Below are 19312 nucleotides of genomic sequence, written 5' to 3' on the forward strand. Positions count from 1 at the left end.
TAAACACAGCAAGAAATGAAACTAACACACTAAATGGACTACAAAAAGCAAAAACAAAACCAAAAACAAACAAGACTCAAATTACCAAAGACAGAAATGAAATTGAACACCTTCTACAAGACACAGAAAGGGTGATGAGATATTATTTGATATCATGAGATATTATTTTGATGACATAGATGAAATGGAAAAAATATTAGAAACATGACACACCACCAATATTAAACCAGAAAGCAATAGAAAACCTGAGTAAACCCATAGCTAAGAAAAGGATTGAATCAGCAATCAGAAATCTCCTGGCCAAGAAAAGCTGTAATGGTTTCGCCAGTGAATTTTATCAGGTACTTAAGGAATTGGCAACGCCAATCCTTCACTCATTTTCAAAAATATTTAAGAGGAATACCTGGGAAGATGGCCCAGTGATTAAGGTGCTTGCTTATAAAGCCTGCTAGCCTGAGTTTAATTCCCAAGCCACTCACAGAGCTAGACATAATGTTAGAAGCATCTGATGTTTGTTTGCAGCAGCAAAAAGCCCTGGCACACTCATATACACACATGCAAATAAATTAATTAGTCAATTTAAAAAGTTGAGAGGGTCAGGAGAGATTGCTTAGTGGTTAAGGTACTTGCGGGTGGGGCCTAAGGACCCATGTTTGATCTCCAGATAGTCACGTTAGCCGTCCTGAACAAAGGTGATGCAGGCACAAGGTTGCATGTGCCTACTAGGTAGTGCGAGCATCTAGAGTTGGATTTCAGTAGCTGAGGCACTGGTGGGCCAATTCTCGCTCTGTCTCTCTCCCTCTTGCTCTCACTCTCTCTAAAAAAAGTAGGAGGGAAAACTGCCAAATTCATAGAACAAGACCAGTGTTACTTAATGTTAAAGCTAGTAAAGAAAAAAAAAAAAAAACTGCAAGAAACAGCTGACCAACATCATTGCAACACCATTGCAAAAATTTTCAGAAAAATACTAACAAACTGAATTCCACAGCACATCAGAGGACTATGCATGGCAGCAAAGTGGGATTTACCTCCAAAATTCCAGCATGATTCAACATTTAAAAGGCAATGAATATGATAAAACACATTTAAAAATGAAGAAAATGCACAACCATTTAACTGATATCACAAAATAATGAAGACTGCATATAACTCCCTTCCTCTCCCCCCACTTCATATTCAATGATGAGGGAGGAAAAGCTCTATGATGAGATCAGGAATAGGTGGAGATGCACACTTTCCCACTTGTATTCCACACACTGCCTGGAGTCCTAGCTAGAATAATTGGCAGAAAGAAGAAATTCAAATTGTAGGTGAAAAGTACAATTATCGAGAAAATGAATAAATAGGGGCTGGAGAGAGGCTTAGCACTTAAGGCCCTTGCCTGGGAAGCCTAAGGACTCATGTTCGACTCTCTAGGCCCCACATAAGCCAGAGGCACAGTGACTTAAGCATGTAAGGTTGCACAAAGCAACATTAGGAAGGAATTAAAGGACTGTTCTCGGTTGTTGAAAATTCAACTGCTGTGAATTAGGATGGTGGTGATAGTTGCATGACAATGTGAATGTATGGATGTTACACTTAAAATTGGTGTTTTATGTATTTTGCAGTAATAACCAATAATTGAAAAATGAAGAAATTAAATTGAAACTTACAAACTATTTTTTCACTTTAGAAAGCTTGCATGCTATTAGGTGGGCCAGGCCAGTTGTAGTGATTTCTAGTGCCATGGGCAACACCGTCCGTCTTTCCTCACCCTGCTTATTCACTCCTTCAAAGCTGCACTTTGGTGACAATGGGCTCAAAGAAAAAGGAACAAAAAGCACTGTGCAGGCGGAGCTGAGGGACAGGGGTCGGCCAAACAGATGCTCCCAGGCCAAGGCTCCTGAGAGCTAAGGACAGCCGGGGCCAGCAGCTGTCAGCTGCCACAGAGACAGAAGGAGCCCTTATGTTTTGTGAGACCCTCAGGTGATAATGGAAAACCCTCAGAAGTATTTTTCAGACAGCTGATAAAGTCTGACAGCTTTGCAATGGAAAGGGAACTGGCCTGTCAGTGACAGGGTCTCAAGGGAATTCTGTCTACTGCAGAGCCTCAGCCTGAAGCAGGCTGGAGATGCTGGCAGTTGGCATGATTTTACAACAGGTACTTCTACGTAATTCTCACAGGTTAGTAGCTCTAACATATGGACTTGGATTTTTTTTTTCTGATTGTATTATTAAGGTGTAGACTGCATCCTTCTGCCAAGCTCCAAATGATGATCTTTAATAGAGCTGTGAATATAGTGTCCATGGGCAGTTTCTCATGTTACAGAAACAGCAGGTACCCTGCTGCGTCATTTTCTGCTTCTCTGACAAGTCTCACCTGTGAGCACCATCATTTTCCTTACTCCTGGTTCCTCATTCTTGTAATTCACAACACTTGAATTTTCAGCAACATAGAGCAGTCCTTCAGTTCCTTCCTAGTGTCGCTTTGAGATATATTGTTGTATTTATTCATTTTTTTGAGATGAGGTCTCACTTTAACCTAAAGATATCCTCCTGCCTCAGTCTTCATCCTAAGTACTGGGAGTACAGGAGTTGGTTACCTCACTTGGAAAGGTACATATTTGTTGACACTCGATGTCGTTTTCTGTTTTTGATAATTTAACTTTCTTTCTGTGTATATGGAGCATACTGGGTGCTTCTCCATTGCTCATGAGCTTGTTTCCCTGAGTCAGAGACTCTCACTAACCCAGACCTTCCACTTCCAGTCAAACAGGTGACTGGCAAGCCCCAGTGATTCTCCAGTCTGTTTCCCACAAAACTGGGGTTACAAGTTTGCATTGCCAGCTGTTTACGTGGGTGTTGGGGAATCCAACTCAAGGTGAATTAGGCCCTCTCCGAGCTGAATGCTTGCACAGAAAGTGCTCTTACACGCTGTGCCATCTCCCCTCCTAATCGAGGCTGATGGGGAATATATAAACACAAGTTCACAGCCTTTTGAGACACTGGGCTTCTAAAAAGTCATCTTAAGTATGAATAGGATAAGCCATCTATTTAAGTATTCTTGCATTCCTGGAATATGTTAGATTTTGGCAGAGATAAGTGATAAAATGGGCAAAAATCTCTAACTTTGTGGAGTTTAGTATCTTTTTAACTGTATGAAGTGTGTTGGAAATTATTTTTCTTCCTCTTTACTGTTTCATAGTATTTTGTGTACTTTGCACCTCTCTCTGCATGCATGCCCATGCACACACATGCATGATTTCAGATTTCCTCTTATATTGCCGAGAGTCACTTGTCAATAGCAGTTTGGAATTGGGAAGACGAGGCCCTCGCATGCCAGGTGGTCACTCCTTCCTGGCTTCCCTCGGCTTGCTCTCTTTCTTGCTCTCTGTCACTTCGAGCCAAGTTTGATCGCACAGTGAGTCCTCTCCGGACTGAAAGCTCTAGGAGCCAGCCCTGCACTCCCCGTCAATCAGCCGATAAGATGGCAGCGCTGGTATCTGGAGGGCGGAGGGGAAGGCCTCCATTGTGTGGAATGATGTCTGGGTAGTCTCACTGCTGTGGATTGGAGGAGGGAAAATGGCAAAGTTAAAGTCCAGGGCAATGACTGATCAGTGAAAAGAAAATAAGCTTCAAAAAATCTTGAGGGAAGATTTTTATTATGCAAACATTTCAAGCACCAACATAGAGAGGAAGTATAGCCAACAACCAGCCATGCACTCCACTCCTGAAATTCAAAGTCAGTGTTTCCTAGGACCTTCCTTTCTTCCTTCGTCCCTCCCTCCTGACTTTCTTTCCTTCCTTCCTTCCTTTCTCTCACCCTCTCTCTTTCTCTTTCACTGAGATATTTTAAAGCAAATCCCTGTCATATCAATTTTCCCTTATGTTTAAGTATGCATCTTTAACAGTATGAGTATTTTATTTCCTCACCACATGGTCCTGATTGTACTTTACTAATATATTTTTTGGGTCATCTTTTCAGAAGCAAACTGCCTCAATTTCTAATGGGATACTCTTGTCAACTTGTCTGTCATGCCCATCCCATCCCCAGCACTGTTCGCTGATCTCAGTAGAATTCAGGGTGGAAATTGCTGGTCCCATAGCCTAGTAATGGCCCTGGAACAATGACAGGAGGGACAAATGTTTGTGGCCTCCCAAGGCCAAGGTCTTTATTTTAGCTTGCAGGCCCTGGAGTGTGGTCGCTTTGGCAATCCTCTTATTGCGACATGCAGACCTCCCTCCCATTTCAAGCATCATAATACACTATGTATTTATGAATGTTAGTGGCTAATAAAGCAAAAAAAACAAAAACAAAAAAAAAAAAAACAAATCCCTAAAATGACACTGGGAAGCCAGCATCTCTCTTAATACTCTTAGTTTAACATGTTCCTGGACAATTTATGACACGAATGTTCCCACAGTCCTACAGATCCAAATCTTTCTTCCTCGTGTTTATGTCTGGGAAAACAGATAGCTTCCAGATAGCCAGATAGCCAGATAGCAGCCACATTGTCAACCCAAGCTAATTTACCAGCTGTAGCCAAATCTCTACTTGTCTCAGCACTAAGGAAGCAGCAGCTCCAGGGTAGTATTCAGAAGGAAGTGCCCACAATTCTGCAAGCTTCTTGTTATTACACACGGCTTCCTGTTATGCAGAGAGAGGGAGATGTCGCAACTGTTGGAGACTCATGCAGACCCAGAAGAGGCAACTGTTTTCTTCATTCCTAAGAACAGGAAAGCTCTAAAATATGAGCGCCAGAGGGGTATCCTGAGAAGTGCCCTTATGGAGCAAATATGCCTGAGCAGGAAAACTGGCAAGTCAGATTTGTTCCTAACTTGGATTTCTAGAGCTGCTAAAGGGGTAATTATGAAACAGAAAGTCAGCTCCACCCAACACACACACACACACACACACACACACACACAAACACACACACACACACACACACTTTCCATTACTATGTTCATTCTGCTCCAAGACAGTTTTTACCTTTCCCGGCAGGACACACAGCTGTGCGAAGTTGTTGTCTAAGGGTAGACTGCTCTTTTATCTTGTAATCCTTATAGGACTAAGCACAAAGGGCACTGCCTGTGCAGCATGGGAAACCCATCCCATTCTTGGAGAGTGAGATAGACATTCACAGATCAACTCCTATGTACCCCTATAACTCAAGTCTCAAGGCTGAGTACCTGTACAGGGTGCTGTGGCTTAATGCCAGAGCAGATGAAGGAAGCCCCTTTGTTATCCGTCTCCCAGCTTATTACCTTTTGTCAGGGGTCATATTTTTTGAATAATTTTTATTTATGTGAGACAGAGAGAAAGAAGGAGAGAGGGGAGGGGGAGGAGGGAAAGGAGAAAAAGAGAGAGAGAATGGGCACACCAGGATCTCCTGTCATTGCAAATGAATTTCAGACACATGCACTACTTTGTACATCTGGCTTTGGCCTCACATGGGTACTGGAAATTCAAACCCTGGCCATCACATTTTGCAAGCAAGCACCTTTTTAACTGCTGAGTCATCTCTCTAGCCCAAGGGTTTTCATACCAAAGTTAAAGATAAAATTTAGAATTAAGGAAAAATCCAGGAAAGTAATAAGTTTATTCCAATGTCCAAATGATAGTTCTTGAATTGTGAAGGCTGTCCATCTAATCTCCGGAGTGAGGTTGCTAAATGGTAGGCAATTTGCTATGGACACACAGAAGGGAGAAAGAAAATCAGCCAAAAGTTCTAAAGTCACATGCCCTCATTTTCTTCTAGGAAAAAGCTGAGCCCCTCACCCTATATTCTGGTCCCAAGACAGTCAGAGGGGCTCCACATGTATAGACGTCATGCAGGCTGGGGTGAGTGAGGGATGTTCTCGGCATTTTCAGTGGACAGCTTCCTAGCAGCTCTCTCAGCCTGGGCGCTCAGCTGGGCTAACTCAGTCTTACTCTTACACTTTGCCCACACTAGGCCTTGATCAGCATCTTTGTCTCCCATTGAGCTTAGGAAGCAAGCTGGTGAGTTGGAGAAATTACCTAAGATGTTTGTTCCTATTGTCTATGGTGGACTTGAGATTCAGTACTATACTTGAGATTCAGTATCATTTCTCCATCACTGTTTTTCCAAGGCCTTGCGAGCTTCACCAAAAGCACCCTAGGTGACAGAAATAAAAACAAAAGTTGTTTATGCACAATACTTAGGCAATATGGATAAGAACCACATGGGTATGCAATAGTTTGATCTATTCCCCAAAGTGCACATGTAGAAATTGTTTATGTGTATGTTATATGTGTGTGTGCTGGCGTACATGTACACGAATGTGTGTGAGTATAGAGGCCAGAGGGGAATGTTGTTCCTCGGGAATGCTATCCACCTTTTATGGTCCTTCCTTCCTTCCTTCTTTCCTTCCTTCCTGTCAGGATCTCTCAGTGTCTTAGAGCTCATCAACTAGGCTGCACTAGCTGGCAGTGGGTCCCAGAGATCCACCTGTCTCCACTTCCTCAGTGCTAGGAATGGAGGCCCATACTACCATGCCCAACATTTTACATGGAGTCTGGGTATAGAGCTTAGGCAAGCACTTTCCCCACTAGGCTATCTCCCCAGTCTCATATGTTAGAAATTTAATCTCCAGTAGAGTAATAGTGGGAGGTGGGTCCTAACGAGATGTAACTGTGTCACAAGGGCTCTCCTCATGCGTGGAGTCCTCTGGGGAGTGGGTTGTTAGAAAAGCTATTAGCCCTTTCTCGTTCACTTGCTCCTTCCCATTGCACTTTCACTACGGGACGATGCAGCACCAGATGCTGGAGCCATGCTCTTGAACTTCCCAGCCTCCAGAACTATGAACCAAGTAATCTCTGTTTTGTATAAATTATGCAGCTTCAAGTGTTACAATTTAGTAGCAAGGATTAGACTAAGATAAGGAGCTTCTTGTAGTAGATTAGGAATCAAGTTTGCTCCTATGCAGATGAGAGGTGGGGCCACCTCTGTCCACTGCACTATTAAAAATTTATTTGTGTGAGGGAGAGAAAGAGAGAGAGAGTGTGTGTGTATGGGTGCATCAGGACCTCCTGCCTCTACAGATTCCTGACACATGCACCATTTCATGCATCTGGCTTTATGTAGGTACTGGGGAATTGTACCCATGCATTGAGACTTTGCGTGCAAGCACCTTTAATCGTTGAGCCATCTCTCCAGCCCACTGTACTCTTTCTTATGCTCTAACTGGCTTGTTTGCAGTGTAGAGGACTCTCCCTACCACTACAATACTTCTCTTTCTGGACTGTGACCTAAGTATGGATAGAGGGCTTGGAAATCAGAGTTATAGGAAATGGAAAAATCACTGCATCTCTCTGAGCTTTAGTACCTTGTGTAGAAAATGCAGGTAAAGTTCAAGTGCCCCCTGTGAAGAGCTGATGTAAGCAGCAAAGGAAGCTAGACATAGGTGTACTTGCATAGCAACTGGTACCTGGTGAGCAATAAATATTAAGTAATTGTTGCTGTTTATTGTTCCTGGAATAGGGACCAATTCTAATACCAGCCATGCCTGAATTTAAACAAGCACATATCCTTAGAAGCCCTACAAATAGGGAAATTTGCCATTACTTTTTTTTTTTTTTTAACAAATATAAAAACCCCTGATAGAGGCTGTGGGATATGTTTGTCAGTGCAGACAGGGTAATGTAGGAAGTGGGAGGTAGGGAGGGTGGTTTGACTAGCAATGTGGTAAGCTTATAATTTTCACTGAGGTGCCTGTAAGCAGCAGGAGGGGCTGGTCTGGGACTTCAGAGGAATCTGAAGTGAAGCTATAGGACTTTCCCTCCCTTTTCCAATTCATGCAGACAGTTTCCACACTCACGCACAGTGTTGAGAAACCATCTTCCATGGATCCTCCCAGCCTTGAATGCTGCTTACACCTGCTCCACACTCACAGCCATCTAAAGCAGAACCTAGACAGTGGCAGGTTGTAGCACAGATACAGAGGGGAGAAACAGCCCCATAGGTGGACCCTGGGAGAGTTTGTGGTTATTTTTCAGGTCAAGAGGTCAGAAGATGGGAAGAAGCACAGAGGAAGTGACAGAGGAAGCTGACTTCTGTGTTCACACTTCCTTCTTTAATTTCTCTTGTATCAACTCGGAGGCAAAAGCAGCTAACTCCTGCTGCCAACATAACACTCAAGGAACATGGACTCCTTCAATGTTTCTTCTGTCCTCCATTATCCCCATCTGCAGATGCAAATTCAATATCAACAGTCCCATGTTTTATCATGGCCCTTCCTTGCTCAGCAACATGAAATGGCTCCGTTATCTCTCAGATCAAGGTGGAAGCCTTATTTCATGTGTCACCTCAGGCCACTTCTCAGGGCTCTTTAGCCTGATTTTTCTCTTGGATGAAATGCTTTCTGACCTTTGTGGCCCACTTATCCCATGCTTTGTAATGATGGCACTCAGACTCTGGGAAGTGCTGACCAACACTATCTTCTGTGCTGATGGAAATGTTCTCTGTCTGATGTCCAGTACTGCAGCCCTATGTTCCATGGGGCTACTGAGCATGTGCAATGTTGCTGGTGTGACTGAGGAAATTTGTTTTTATTTTATTTAGTTCACATAATGCTCTATAGCACTTATAGTGGCTACTACCCTGAACAGCACAGTACTAGCCAGGGGCCTGTTCTTTCTCTCTCTGCTAGAGTAAGGACAGGTTTCTGGCTTTATTGAGACTTTCAGTCTTGCTCCAGAGAGTTCTATACACATGGAGCAACTGCCTTCTCCTCTTGCCTCCTTTGTCCTCCTGGGGCCTGGTCTGCAGCCCATATCTGGTTCACACCTCCTTCCCAAAGGGAGCGTGTACCATGCATGCAATGAATGGCTCAAGCAAAGCTTGTTGTGGTGATTACTGTCATTATGAGAATCAAATCTCTTTATTTCATCTGGGAACAAGTGACACCCACAAAGAGAGACTGTTCAAAGAAAGTAAGAAGGAATGTCAATCAACGCTAAAGCCCACAAGGTGTTTTCTACCATGCAGGGATTATCCATGAGAAGCATGGCTTGTAGGTAGGGCTGAGGGTTAAAATGAGATAGAAAGCTCCACAGAGCCTTCAGCTACTATCCTCCCCCAGTTTGAGATCTAGTGGGGACGTGCACTCTGATCCATCCACATCCTCTGACTTGTGACAGGTGACCCTGGGCCTGTAGGAATATCAACAAGCACTCCAGAAACATTGGTTGGACACACAGTGAGTGGTGTCATTTTGCAAGAAAGACGACCATGCTGTACGCAGTTCTAGAATTTGGAAGGAGGCCATGAAGACGAATAAGGTTTGAGAACCATAGGTACGAAAGGAGGTAGAAAAACAGGAATCAAAAGCAATGGGAGACATTGTTCATTAAAGTCAGTAAGGTTAGGGATGAGTGAAGAGAGGAAGTTTGAAGCAAGAGAAGCTGAGCTCTCAAAGATGCTCTCTACCCTCTCGGTAGGAAGTAAAGTCACTTGCTGACAAAACTAAGAGTGACATGTGCTTACTGTTAACCAGGACTGTGCCCAGGGGTTTGTAAGGGTCAGTTTGCATAATCCTTACAACTAGTTTACATAGTGGGAGCATTAGTAATTCAGTCTAGCGAGTAAGAAGTGGATGTGTGGAGAAGTTGCATAGTTCCTCACAGGTAAAATCCAGGAGAGGAAGCAGCATCTCTGACCAGGTGAGATGAGTGGAAAAGAATGAAGTGGTTGGCTTAGATATCTCCTGACTATTCCAGGGACCACCAAACCTGACCAAAAAGAAAGACAGTAAGATGGGAGCTTCCCTCAACAATCCATGGTAGGATTGGAATGCAGACACTGGGTAGTAGCAGCTGGGGAGAATCAACACAAAGCTAAGGCTTCAAGGGGCTCTAATTAGTTTTAGGGTCATTGTTGAATTGGCTGGGAATGAAGGAGGGCAGACATCAGCAGGATGGACAGAAACCAGGGTGGTAGATGGGTCACTATGGGGATGCAGGAAAGAGAGAATTGTCCTGGGTGGGAATTTCCATGAAAGTATAGGCAGGGATGCAATCAAATGATGGCAAGGCACCTTGGGAAGACAAAAGCTCCTTACAGCCCTGTGTGGAGGGGTCTGGCTTCAGGTCCTGTTTCTGTTGCTGTGGGTGATAATGTGGCTAGAAAGGTCAGATGAAGGCACTACCCAAAGCCCTTGGTCCAGCACAGAGTGAAGTAAACACTCAGTCGGCAGGGGTCCAAAGAGCACTGGATGACATGCGCCGGAAACTTTGGGGGGTACACTTCCCTGCGGGCTGGCGTGCGGGCGGCTCTGCTGGGGAAAGGCTCGACTGGACAGTGAGGCCCAAGCTGTGCACCGGCCCCTCTGATGGACCACTGTGGAAGAAGGCCCAGGCAGCTTCCTGCGGCCGCTGCAGCTGCACCCTGAACCCGGAGTGGGTCATTATTTTCTCCTCTCGTCAGACACTCACTCCCACGCAGGAAAAGGAAGCACCTTGTGTCAGATGCTGCGGCCACTTCCTCTTCGGAGGCTGCAGCCTGCGGGGAGCGGCTTGGGCGGGCTGCGCTCGGGTCTGCAGCAGCCCCGGCTCCGCTCTGGGTCATGGGCGTGTGCGGCTAATCCGGATCTGGACCCTGAGTGGAGATCTGGCTGTGCCCTGGCCACCGCTTCTTAGTCCCCTTGGCTATCTGCTTCGTGTCCCTCAGTCAGTCAGCCTGTCTGTTCCTCCCGACAGCTCGGTCAAGGAGTGTGATGACCGGGGAGCAGATGGCCGCCTTTCACCCACCGTCGGCGCCCAGCCCTCTGGAAAGGCCCATCAAGATGGGCTGGCTGAAGAAGCAGAGGTCCATCGTGAAGAACTGGCAGCAGAGGTACTTCGTGCTGAGGGCGCAGCACCTCTGCTACTACAAGGACGAAGAGGACACCAAGGCACAGGTACCAGCCTGGAGTGTGTCCCAATTAATGTGGCGCTCTCCCCCCGTCTCCCCCCCCCCCCCCCCCCCCCCCCCCCCCCCCGTCTCTCGCTCTCTCTCTCTCTCCAGGCCCAGGAGCAGGTAGGCTCACTTAAACTTGATTGGGTCTTGTCATAGGACCACTTTCCTCTCAGGAGGGGTATTGTTGCCTTTTTTCTATTTTCTCTATAGGAGCTACATTGCCTGTATGGCAAAGACAACTTCCACGACAGACTAACATTTCATAAGTTCCTAAGGCACCCTTGAGCCCAGGCTCACACTACTGGTAACATTCAGTTTCTTATCGGTGGCTCAGGAAAACTGATTCAGGAGCTCTTTGTTCAATAGACATATAATGGAAGCTTATTATAGCTTATGCTTCATGCATAAATGTTCTAATGTCGAACACTGTTCTGGACAAGTGAAATACACAAGTGAATAAAGCAGATGGCAACCCCTGACATATGGAGCCTGAAATATGGGGTGGAGAAGAGAAAAAATATATATAATAAATAAAGCAAGTGCATTGTTAGAGAAAAGTAAGTTCTATGAGGGAGAAGTAGAATAGGGTGAGGGAAAAGCATCTGGGAGAGGTGCTGTGGATAGAGTGAACTCATGCACAAGGTGACATTTGACCACGGCTAAGGAGGAGGGGGAGGTAGCTACATGGATGTCTGAGGCAGAGCCTCCCACAAGAGGGGTCAGTTACAGAGGAGCATCAGCAGACTGACATAGTGAAAACAGGACTAGAGATGATAACCAAAGGGGAAGAGAGGAGTAAGGATGGGGTCCAGGTTTGGGGATGGCAGGTTGTAAAAGGCACCATAGGTCGCTACAAGGACTTGGGCATTTACAGTGAGTGCCACAGTGAGCCACTGCAGGGTTCTGAGCAGAGAGAAAACATTCTTTAGTTTGTACATTGTATGTTGAACATGGCTATTGTGTTCTAAAACAAATAAGGGTCTTAGCAGAAGGCAGGGCAGTTGAGGTAAGGGGTGATGATGTGAGGAAATTCAGTAGGAGGTGTAGGCTGCAGGTCAGTGGCCAAATTCCAGACATACTTAGAAAGCAGAACAGACAGGCCCACGTGGGGAAGAGGATGAGGCCATGAGATGGCTTTGATCCTTCCACCTTAATTCCAGTACCCACTGTGGTGCATCACAGTGACTGGGACACTGTTAGCAATGACTCTGGGACCTGGGGTAAGCTGATGTCTTGGACAACCAGGGCAGCTGCAAACCCACGTAGATTCATCTCTGTTGTGATGGAATGGTAGGCTTGGAACTTCTCCGGGAAAACAGATTCCAGGATTTTCTGGGTTCAGGAATGGTGAAGATAAGAAGTATGTGGGTATGGAGGAGGTGGGTGAGCAACTGGGTGGAAGCAAAATGACACCATATCTTTAAGGGTGGTCTTAAGGATCTGTAAAGCAGCAGGATTTGGTTAACCACACCTTCCACTCTGAGTATATATCCCTGAAGATGCTGGGGAAGGGGCCCCCTCCCCGAGAACCCCACCACAGGCTCTTGATGATGCTGATGTCGGTGTGTGGTAACCAGACTTCCTGTTCATGTGTGTGCGTGTGTACACGTGTACTATGTGTGGTGTGGTATGTGTGATGTATGCTTGTGGTTGTGCAGATGTGTGCCATGTGGAGGCCAGAGGAGAATGCCAGGTGTTCTCTCCCATTGCTCATCTGCATGTTTTCTTGAGATGGAGTCTCTCTCTGAACCTGAAGCTGTGGTTTTGCTAGCCTCAGCAATTCTCCAGTCTCTGCTCAGCTCCCCTCAGAACTGGGGTTACAGGCATGTGTGGCCACTCCTAGGGAGTTGCACGGACGCTAAGGAAACAAACTCCGTGCAAATCAGAACCTCTCATGCCGGCATGCTTGCACAGCCCCCACTGATACACACAGCCATCTCCCCAGCTCCTCCCTGGTCTTTATGAACAATTGAAATCTTATCTGATCAACTGGTTTCAGGCTAAGAAACCACCATGGTGGCTTGTGCATCAAGGTGGCCAGCAAGTCCTCCTACCTGTAGAAGAAGGGGTGGCAATCCTGCTTGGGCCATCTCAAAACCATGGAAAGGGCCCCTGGGTGGTGGTTGTCTCCATGAAATATAGAATACAAAGTATTTTTATATCAAATGACTGCCAATTTCAGGACATATGATTATTTACTTTTCCTAGTCCCTTCTTTCTTCTTTTATGAAATGAGACAATACTGCCTGTCCTGCATTTGTCATATAATAATATGAAGCATGTGTAGAAACTGTTTTATAAAAATTAGTGACAAAGGGTAGACTACTCATTTGCAAGTCCTTGCTGCTTCTCTTGCTTGAAATTTAAGACTTTTTTCACAATCACATTGGCCTGAGATAATTAGCTACAGCTTCTAAGGCAAGGTGATTTATTTTTAAGAAATCTATCAGTACAGTACATTAGATCAATAGGCCAAGTGAGGGAGCCCTACAGTCCCTCACTAGGTAAATGAAAAAGCAGTTAATGAAACATAGCACTCACTTCAGATATGAGTATCAAACTTCTAGAAATAAATTGGTGATTTCTTAGAAAGTATATTTTACTGTATATTGCTATTCATAATCTGGTTGCAAAAGCTGTATATGTGCACAGTAGGATAATTTGAAAATGCAGAAAATCATACATAAAGCAAAAATTATTCAGAGTCATTAACAAGAAATAGATGCCTAAATCCATCAACTATAAATGTAAAATTATTATATCACTTAATTAAAATAGAAAGATGTCATAAGTATTCATCCTTAGTATTAAATATTATTCTACAATATGGTTAACAATAGTGACAAAAGAATCTACTGTATAGGTGCTCCGTAACTTTTAACCTAATTTCTTACTATTGGAAATTTGTACTGATGTTCTTATATCATTATAAAAAATAATTACCTGCAGATTTCATACCATCATGATTGTTTTACAAAGATAAGAAAATTGACTTTGAAATAATGTATTGTTAGCCATGCTAGTATCTATCACTGACTGGGAATTCCTATGCCTTAAAAATATCTAGAAATGAAGAAAAAATTACAGACACAAGCTAAACTCTTAAAAGGGGGGAAAGGTACATTTCCACATTGTCAATGTGGGTGATACTTAAATTAAAACAAATCCATAAAAGTACCAGAACAAAGTATATCTATCTGCACGGTCGTTGGAAAGCTAATATTTTTGTTTATTTTTGCATAAGTATGTGGTGTGCATGCATATGTATACATGTGTGGGTGCACATGCATGTGTGAGTACATGCATACAGAGATCGGAGGTTGACATTATATGTCTTCCTCTGTTGCTTCTTCTGTATTTTTCAGGCAAGGTCTCTCACTTGAGCACAGAGCTCACCAATTCAGCAAGATGTCTTGCTATCCAGGGAAGCTGATTATTTTTAAAGGACAACAAAGTCAGCATAAGATAAAACTTGTAGTGGTAAGCAGGAAAATATATATGTGTATTTGGCAAACAACTGTTCTTAGTATTTAAAGTCTTCTTCCAAATTCATAAGAAAAATCCAAATAGCTCAATAGAAAATTATCCAATTTATCAAAGAAATGTAATGGTAATGAACATATATTTAAAACCTTTATTTATATGGAAGCTGGAGATATGGCTTAGCACTTAACTGCAAAACCAAAAGACCCAGGTTCAATTCTCCAGTACCCATATAAGCAAGATGCACAAGGTGGTGCATCTGTCTGGAGTTTGTTTGCAGTAGTTTAAGGCCCTGGTGCACCCAATCTCTCTTTTTCTCTATTTGCCTCTTTCAAATAAATAAATAAATAAATATAAAAAAACTTTATATGGATAATTAATTCCATACAAATTAATGAGGCATAATTTCTCCTTATCAAAATGGGAAAGGGGGTTGGGGGGATGTTTTAGCATTTATGGCATTTGCATGCAAAGCCAAAGGACTGAGGTTCGATTCCCCAAGATCCACTTAGCCAGATGCACAAGGGGGCACAGACATCTGGAGGTCATTTGCAGAGGCTGGAGTCCCTGGTGGACTCATTGTCTCTCTTTCTGTCTCCCTCTTTTTCTGTCAAATAAATAAATAAATATTTTTAAAAGTGGGAAAGGTTTATAGACATGTCAGAGGATGAGGTTTAGGAAGAAGAAATTCTCATGGGCAGCAGTGGAAATAAAACATGGGTAACCTTTCTGGAGGGTTTTATGCCTTTTAACTAATCCAACCCTTTGCCCCACACTTCACATTTCTAATTGTGGGAATTTAACCTAACAGGTAGTTGTCTGCTGGTAATATGCTGGAAAATGTTTAACGTCAGGCTGTCTGGTGGGCTAGCTGGTTTGTGTGCAGCACTTGCCCATTTGTGTGGTGTAAGTATCTCCTTGACAAACAATTCAAAGTTCCATATGATGTTACCAACTCTTGAGATGTACAACACCAAATATAGAGATTTCATAGAATTTCATAGAATTCGTAGATCAATCACCAGCACTGAAGAAACAATAGAAAAGCATAATCAAGAACAGGAAGTTAATATGTTTGGGATAACATTATCTCTTTGAATATGAATAGTTTAACATGGGTTTATATATTGTACGTTTTAGTAATAGCTGTGTTTAGCCACTGCTTCAGAGTTCCTGAAAATGTCTAAGTTGGTTCTCATGAGCCAGGGCTTGCTGGCCCCACCTGTGTTCATTCAGACTCTGCCCCAGGCACTTGCAAAGTAGATGAAAGTCCTAATGGCCTCTTGGGCCCTCCCCTTTCCTCAGCATTATCCCCACTCTCACTCTGATGGTATTGACCTCTACTGAGTTTTCCCTGCCTGTTGATGACATCTGAAGGGTCTCGTACTCAGAGAGAAGAAAGTGCAAACTGATGCCTCAGTGTGAGAATTTGAACTCTGTTACTTCTTCCAGCTGCGCCTGGCCAGAAGGCCTTGTTAGGAATTCTGGAATCACACTCTCTAGGGTTTGAGTCATCATCTTCCAAATAAGTGGCTTGTGACCTTGGGCCAACTAATTAACCTCTCTAAGCCTTATTTCCTCGTCTCTCTAGTGATGAAAATAGTCCTTCCTCATAGGTTTCTTATGAAGATTTGATATGTTAATATATCTGGGGCAATCAGCACAGACTTTGGTACCTATTAATTGGTATATGTATGTGTATTACATACATATATTTTCATATTAGAATTTTATTTTTATAATTTTCTGATGAAATGATTTGGGGTATGAAATGATAGCAAAAGAGAGGTACTTGGAAGACAATTGACTTCCCTTCCCTCCTAGAAGTGTTCCTTCCTATGTAAAAGTAACATGGCTTTTTCTTCTGGTGTTGTAATTCATAAAACATGGCCCAACCATGATAGAATCTCAAGGTCATTTTCTGAAGGCACTGATGTGATTGACTAAAGATGGTAAGGATTGTGTATGTGAACTAGAATTAAAGGAAGTCTAAGGAAGTACACAATTCTGTTTTGTAGACAGATAACTTCTTTTTCTTTTCTCCTCATCCTCTTCTTGCTCACGCCTTTGCTCCTCCCCTCACCCTTCTACTTCCTCTCCTACTATTCTCTTCCTCTTTCTTTTTTTATCACTCATATATCTTTATTTCTAGAGCCTCACGAAATTATTCTTCTGGGTTTCTGCATTGATATTTTTTCTGAGAGTTTCTTTTTTTCATGTGTATGTGGCATGTGTGTATTCATGTTCATATGTGTGTAAGTGCACTTGTGTTAATGTGTGTGTTCATGTGTAAGCCAGGAGTTGATGGAGGATATTGTACTTAATCATGCTCCGGCTTATTTTTTACTTTATTTATTTATTTTTCCTGGTTTTTGAGGTAGATTTTCACTCTAGTCAAGGTTGACCTGGAATTCATTATGTAGCCTCAGGGTGTATTTGAACTCACAGTGATTCTTCTACCTCTGCCTCCGAGTGCTGGGATTAAAGGCATATCACCACACCCCCAGCTCCAGCTTATTTTTTGAGAAGAGAGTCTCTCATAGAACACAGAGTTCATTGATTCAGCTAGACTAGCTAGCAAGCAAGTTCCAGGGATCCTTCTGTCTCCATGTCTCCAGCCCTGGGATTGTTGGCATATGTGGCCATACCAGGTGTTTATATGAGCACTGAGGATCTGGATTCAGGTCCCCATATTGGTTTGGCAAGCACTTTACTCACTGAGCCATCTCCCCAGTCCCTGAAGACTCTGTTCCTTTATAGCATTCACTGTCACCAATCTTAATTATCATAATTTAGTCTTTGCTTGAAATAAAAACACCTGTTTTCTCAGTTTAGAATCAGATATCCTACCTTCACGATCCAGTGAGGTATGTGTAAATTATGGGCAACTAAATCTGGAAAAGCTAGCTGTCACATTGTGCAGTCATTTAGTTTCCAAGTATCTCATTGCAAGATAGAAATGATAGTTCTTGTCACACCTGTGCTAGGGAACTGCTGTTTTTAGAAGTGCAGTACAGATTGGAAAGCACCCTGTGTACACGTGGTATAAGTGACTTGCTTTTTTTTTTTTTACATATGTATGTGTGTGTTATACATGTATGTGAGTATGTTTCTATGTTTCTATGCATGTGTTTAAGAGTGCATGTACACATTGTTGTAGTTTGAATGACTAGTTTGAACTCCAGTAGATTCAGGAGTTTTTGTTTGTTTGTTTGTCAAGGTAGGGTCTCACTCTGGTCCAGGCCGACCTGGAATTAACTATGTTGTCTCAGGGTGGCCTTGAACTCAAGCCTATCCTCCTACCTCTGCCTCCTGAGTGCTTGCATTAAAGGTGTGTGCCACCACACCCAGCTAGATTCAGGAGTTTTATTAAAGCTTCTTGAATTTCCAGCTGCTAGGCTGGAAGAGGTGTCACTGTGGGTGAATCCTAGGGTTTAGCCTTAAGGTATGTTTGGGGAGGGATCTGGATTTACAGCCAAAGATACACAGTTCTTGAGCTTTGCCTGGGGTTCTTGGGATGTGCTTGTTTATGATGCTGTGGTGCTATTTCTCCACCAGCATGGATCTATGTAAAAGGGGCCAGCTTCTGCTGCCATTATGGAACTTCCCCTGAATCTGTAAGCTTCAAATAAATTCCCTTCCTCCCATAACTGTGTCTGGTCTGGAGGTTCATCCCAGCAACATGAAGCTGACTACAGGAAAATGTATGCAGAAGCCAGGATTTTGCATTAGGTTTCTTCCTCCATTCGCTACATGTTATTTATAGGGTCTCTCACTTGATCACAGAGCTCACCAATTTAGCTAGTCCAGCTATCCAGGTAGCCTTGGGTATACCCTGTCTCTACTTCCTGAGCACTGGTACCTCTTGGCATTTCCATGGTGCTGGAGATTCAAACTCTAGCAAGTGCTTGAACAAGCAAGTGCTTGATCCCCTGAGCCTCTCCCCTTGGTTTTCTGATACTACATCTGTGGATGAGGTCACATGTTCTACTGAATCCTCCCTGTGTCCCCATGGATCAAGGGTGGCGACCAAAATAATTATTCTGGAAGATCTCAGCTATGATAGTGAGGAGAAATGACTATCAGCTCCCTTCTGGGATGACCCACCTTTCTGCACTAGCTCAGTGTGGGCAAATTACAGAGACTTCCTGATCCTGTTTCCTCACTTGCTCTAGCAGTGCCCTCCTTGGAAGTGTGCCAGAGGAATGAAATGAACACTAGCAGGGTGAACACAGGGGCAGGAACCTATGCAGTGCTGCTCAGTAGCGTGTCACTATGTCTCCCAGATGGCTTCCTGCAATGCCTTGCTGTGTGACCCCCTCTGGCAGGCAGATGGGCAGCATGGTCCCCAGCCTCAGCCCTACCTTCACATAAAAGGTCTGGTTTGACCATGAAGTTAAATCTTGAAAAAGTGGGAGGTGGCAAGTGCTAGTAATGACACCCTCTGGGTTCATTTTCCTGTCAGGACCTTGTCCTCCTTTCTCTAGGTACCCAGTCAGCTGCATTTTATTTCACTAAGGCCTGAGTCACAGAAGGTCTCCATTCAAACTGGGACACTGCTTTCTGCATTCCATCCCATGAGCCCTCCTTCTCTCTCAACTGTCATTGTCTCACCTGTTCTTCACCTTAATTTTGGTACATACATGATAAAGTTGCTGATTGTATGAGAGGCCTAACTTCTTATCTTTCAGGGTTGTGTGTTTCTGCCAGGCAGTACGATCAAAGAGATTGCCACCAACCCAGAAGAAGTTGGGAAGTTTGTCTTTGAAGTGGTCCCAGGTAGGTATAGCATGTGTATTTTACTTCTAGATCCCAGGGCTCAAGACAATGTTATGTCCATCAACCAACTAACTATCCAAGAAGTCATAGCAGTTCTTCAAATACTTATCCTAGTTGATCTTATCCTAGTTGATTAACTAGCACCAAGGGCT

General features: G+C 43.6%; 1 protein-coding gene across 3 annotated transcripts in view; it reads left to right on the top strand.

Annotated features, from left to right (window-relative positions):
• Nucleotides 1-19312, top strand: part of Arhgap25 (Rho GTPase activating protein 25) — a 78022-nt gene that overhangs the window by 25073 nt on the left and 33637 nt on the right. For 2 of the 3 annotated variants that reach the window (XM_004662183.2, XM_045153529.1), the window contains exons 2-3: nucleotides 10700-10899; nucleotides 19073-19160. In XM_004662183.2, coding sequence (XP_004662240.1) covers nucleotides 10700-10899; nucleotides 19073-19160 — 288 coding nt within the window. Of the gene's footprint in view, nucleotides 1-10602; nucleotides 10900-19072; nucleotides 19161-19312 lie in introns of those variants that run through there. The other variant, XM_045153530.1, reaches the window with a different exon arrangement.

Source organism: Jaculus jaculus, chromosome 6 (genome assembly GCF_020740685.1).
Source record: "Jaculus jaculus isolate mJacJac1 chromosome 6, mJacJac1.mat.Y.cur, whole genome shotgun sequence".
Lineage (NCBI taxonomy): Eukaryota > Metazoa > Chordata > Mammalia > Rodentia > Dipodidae > Jaculus > Jaculus jaculus.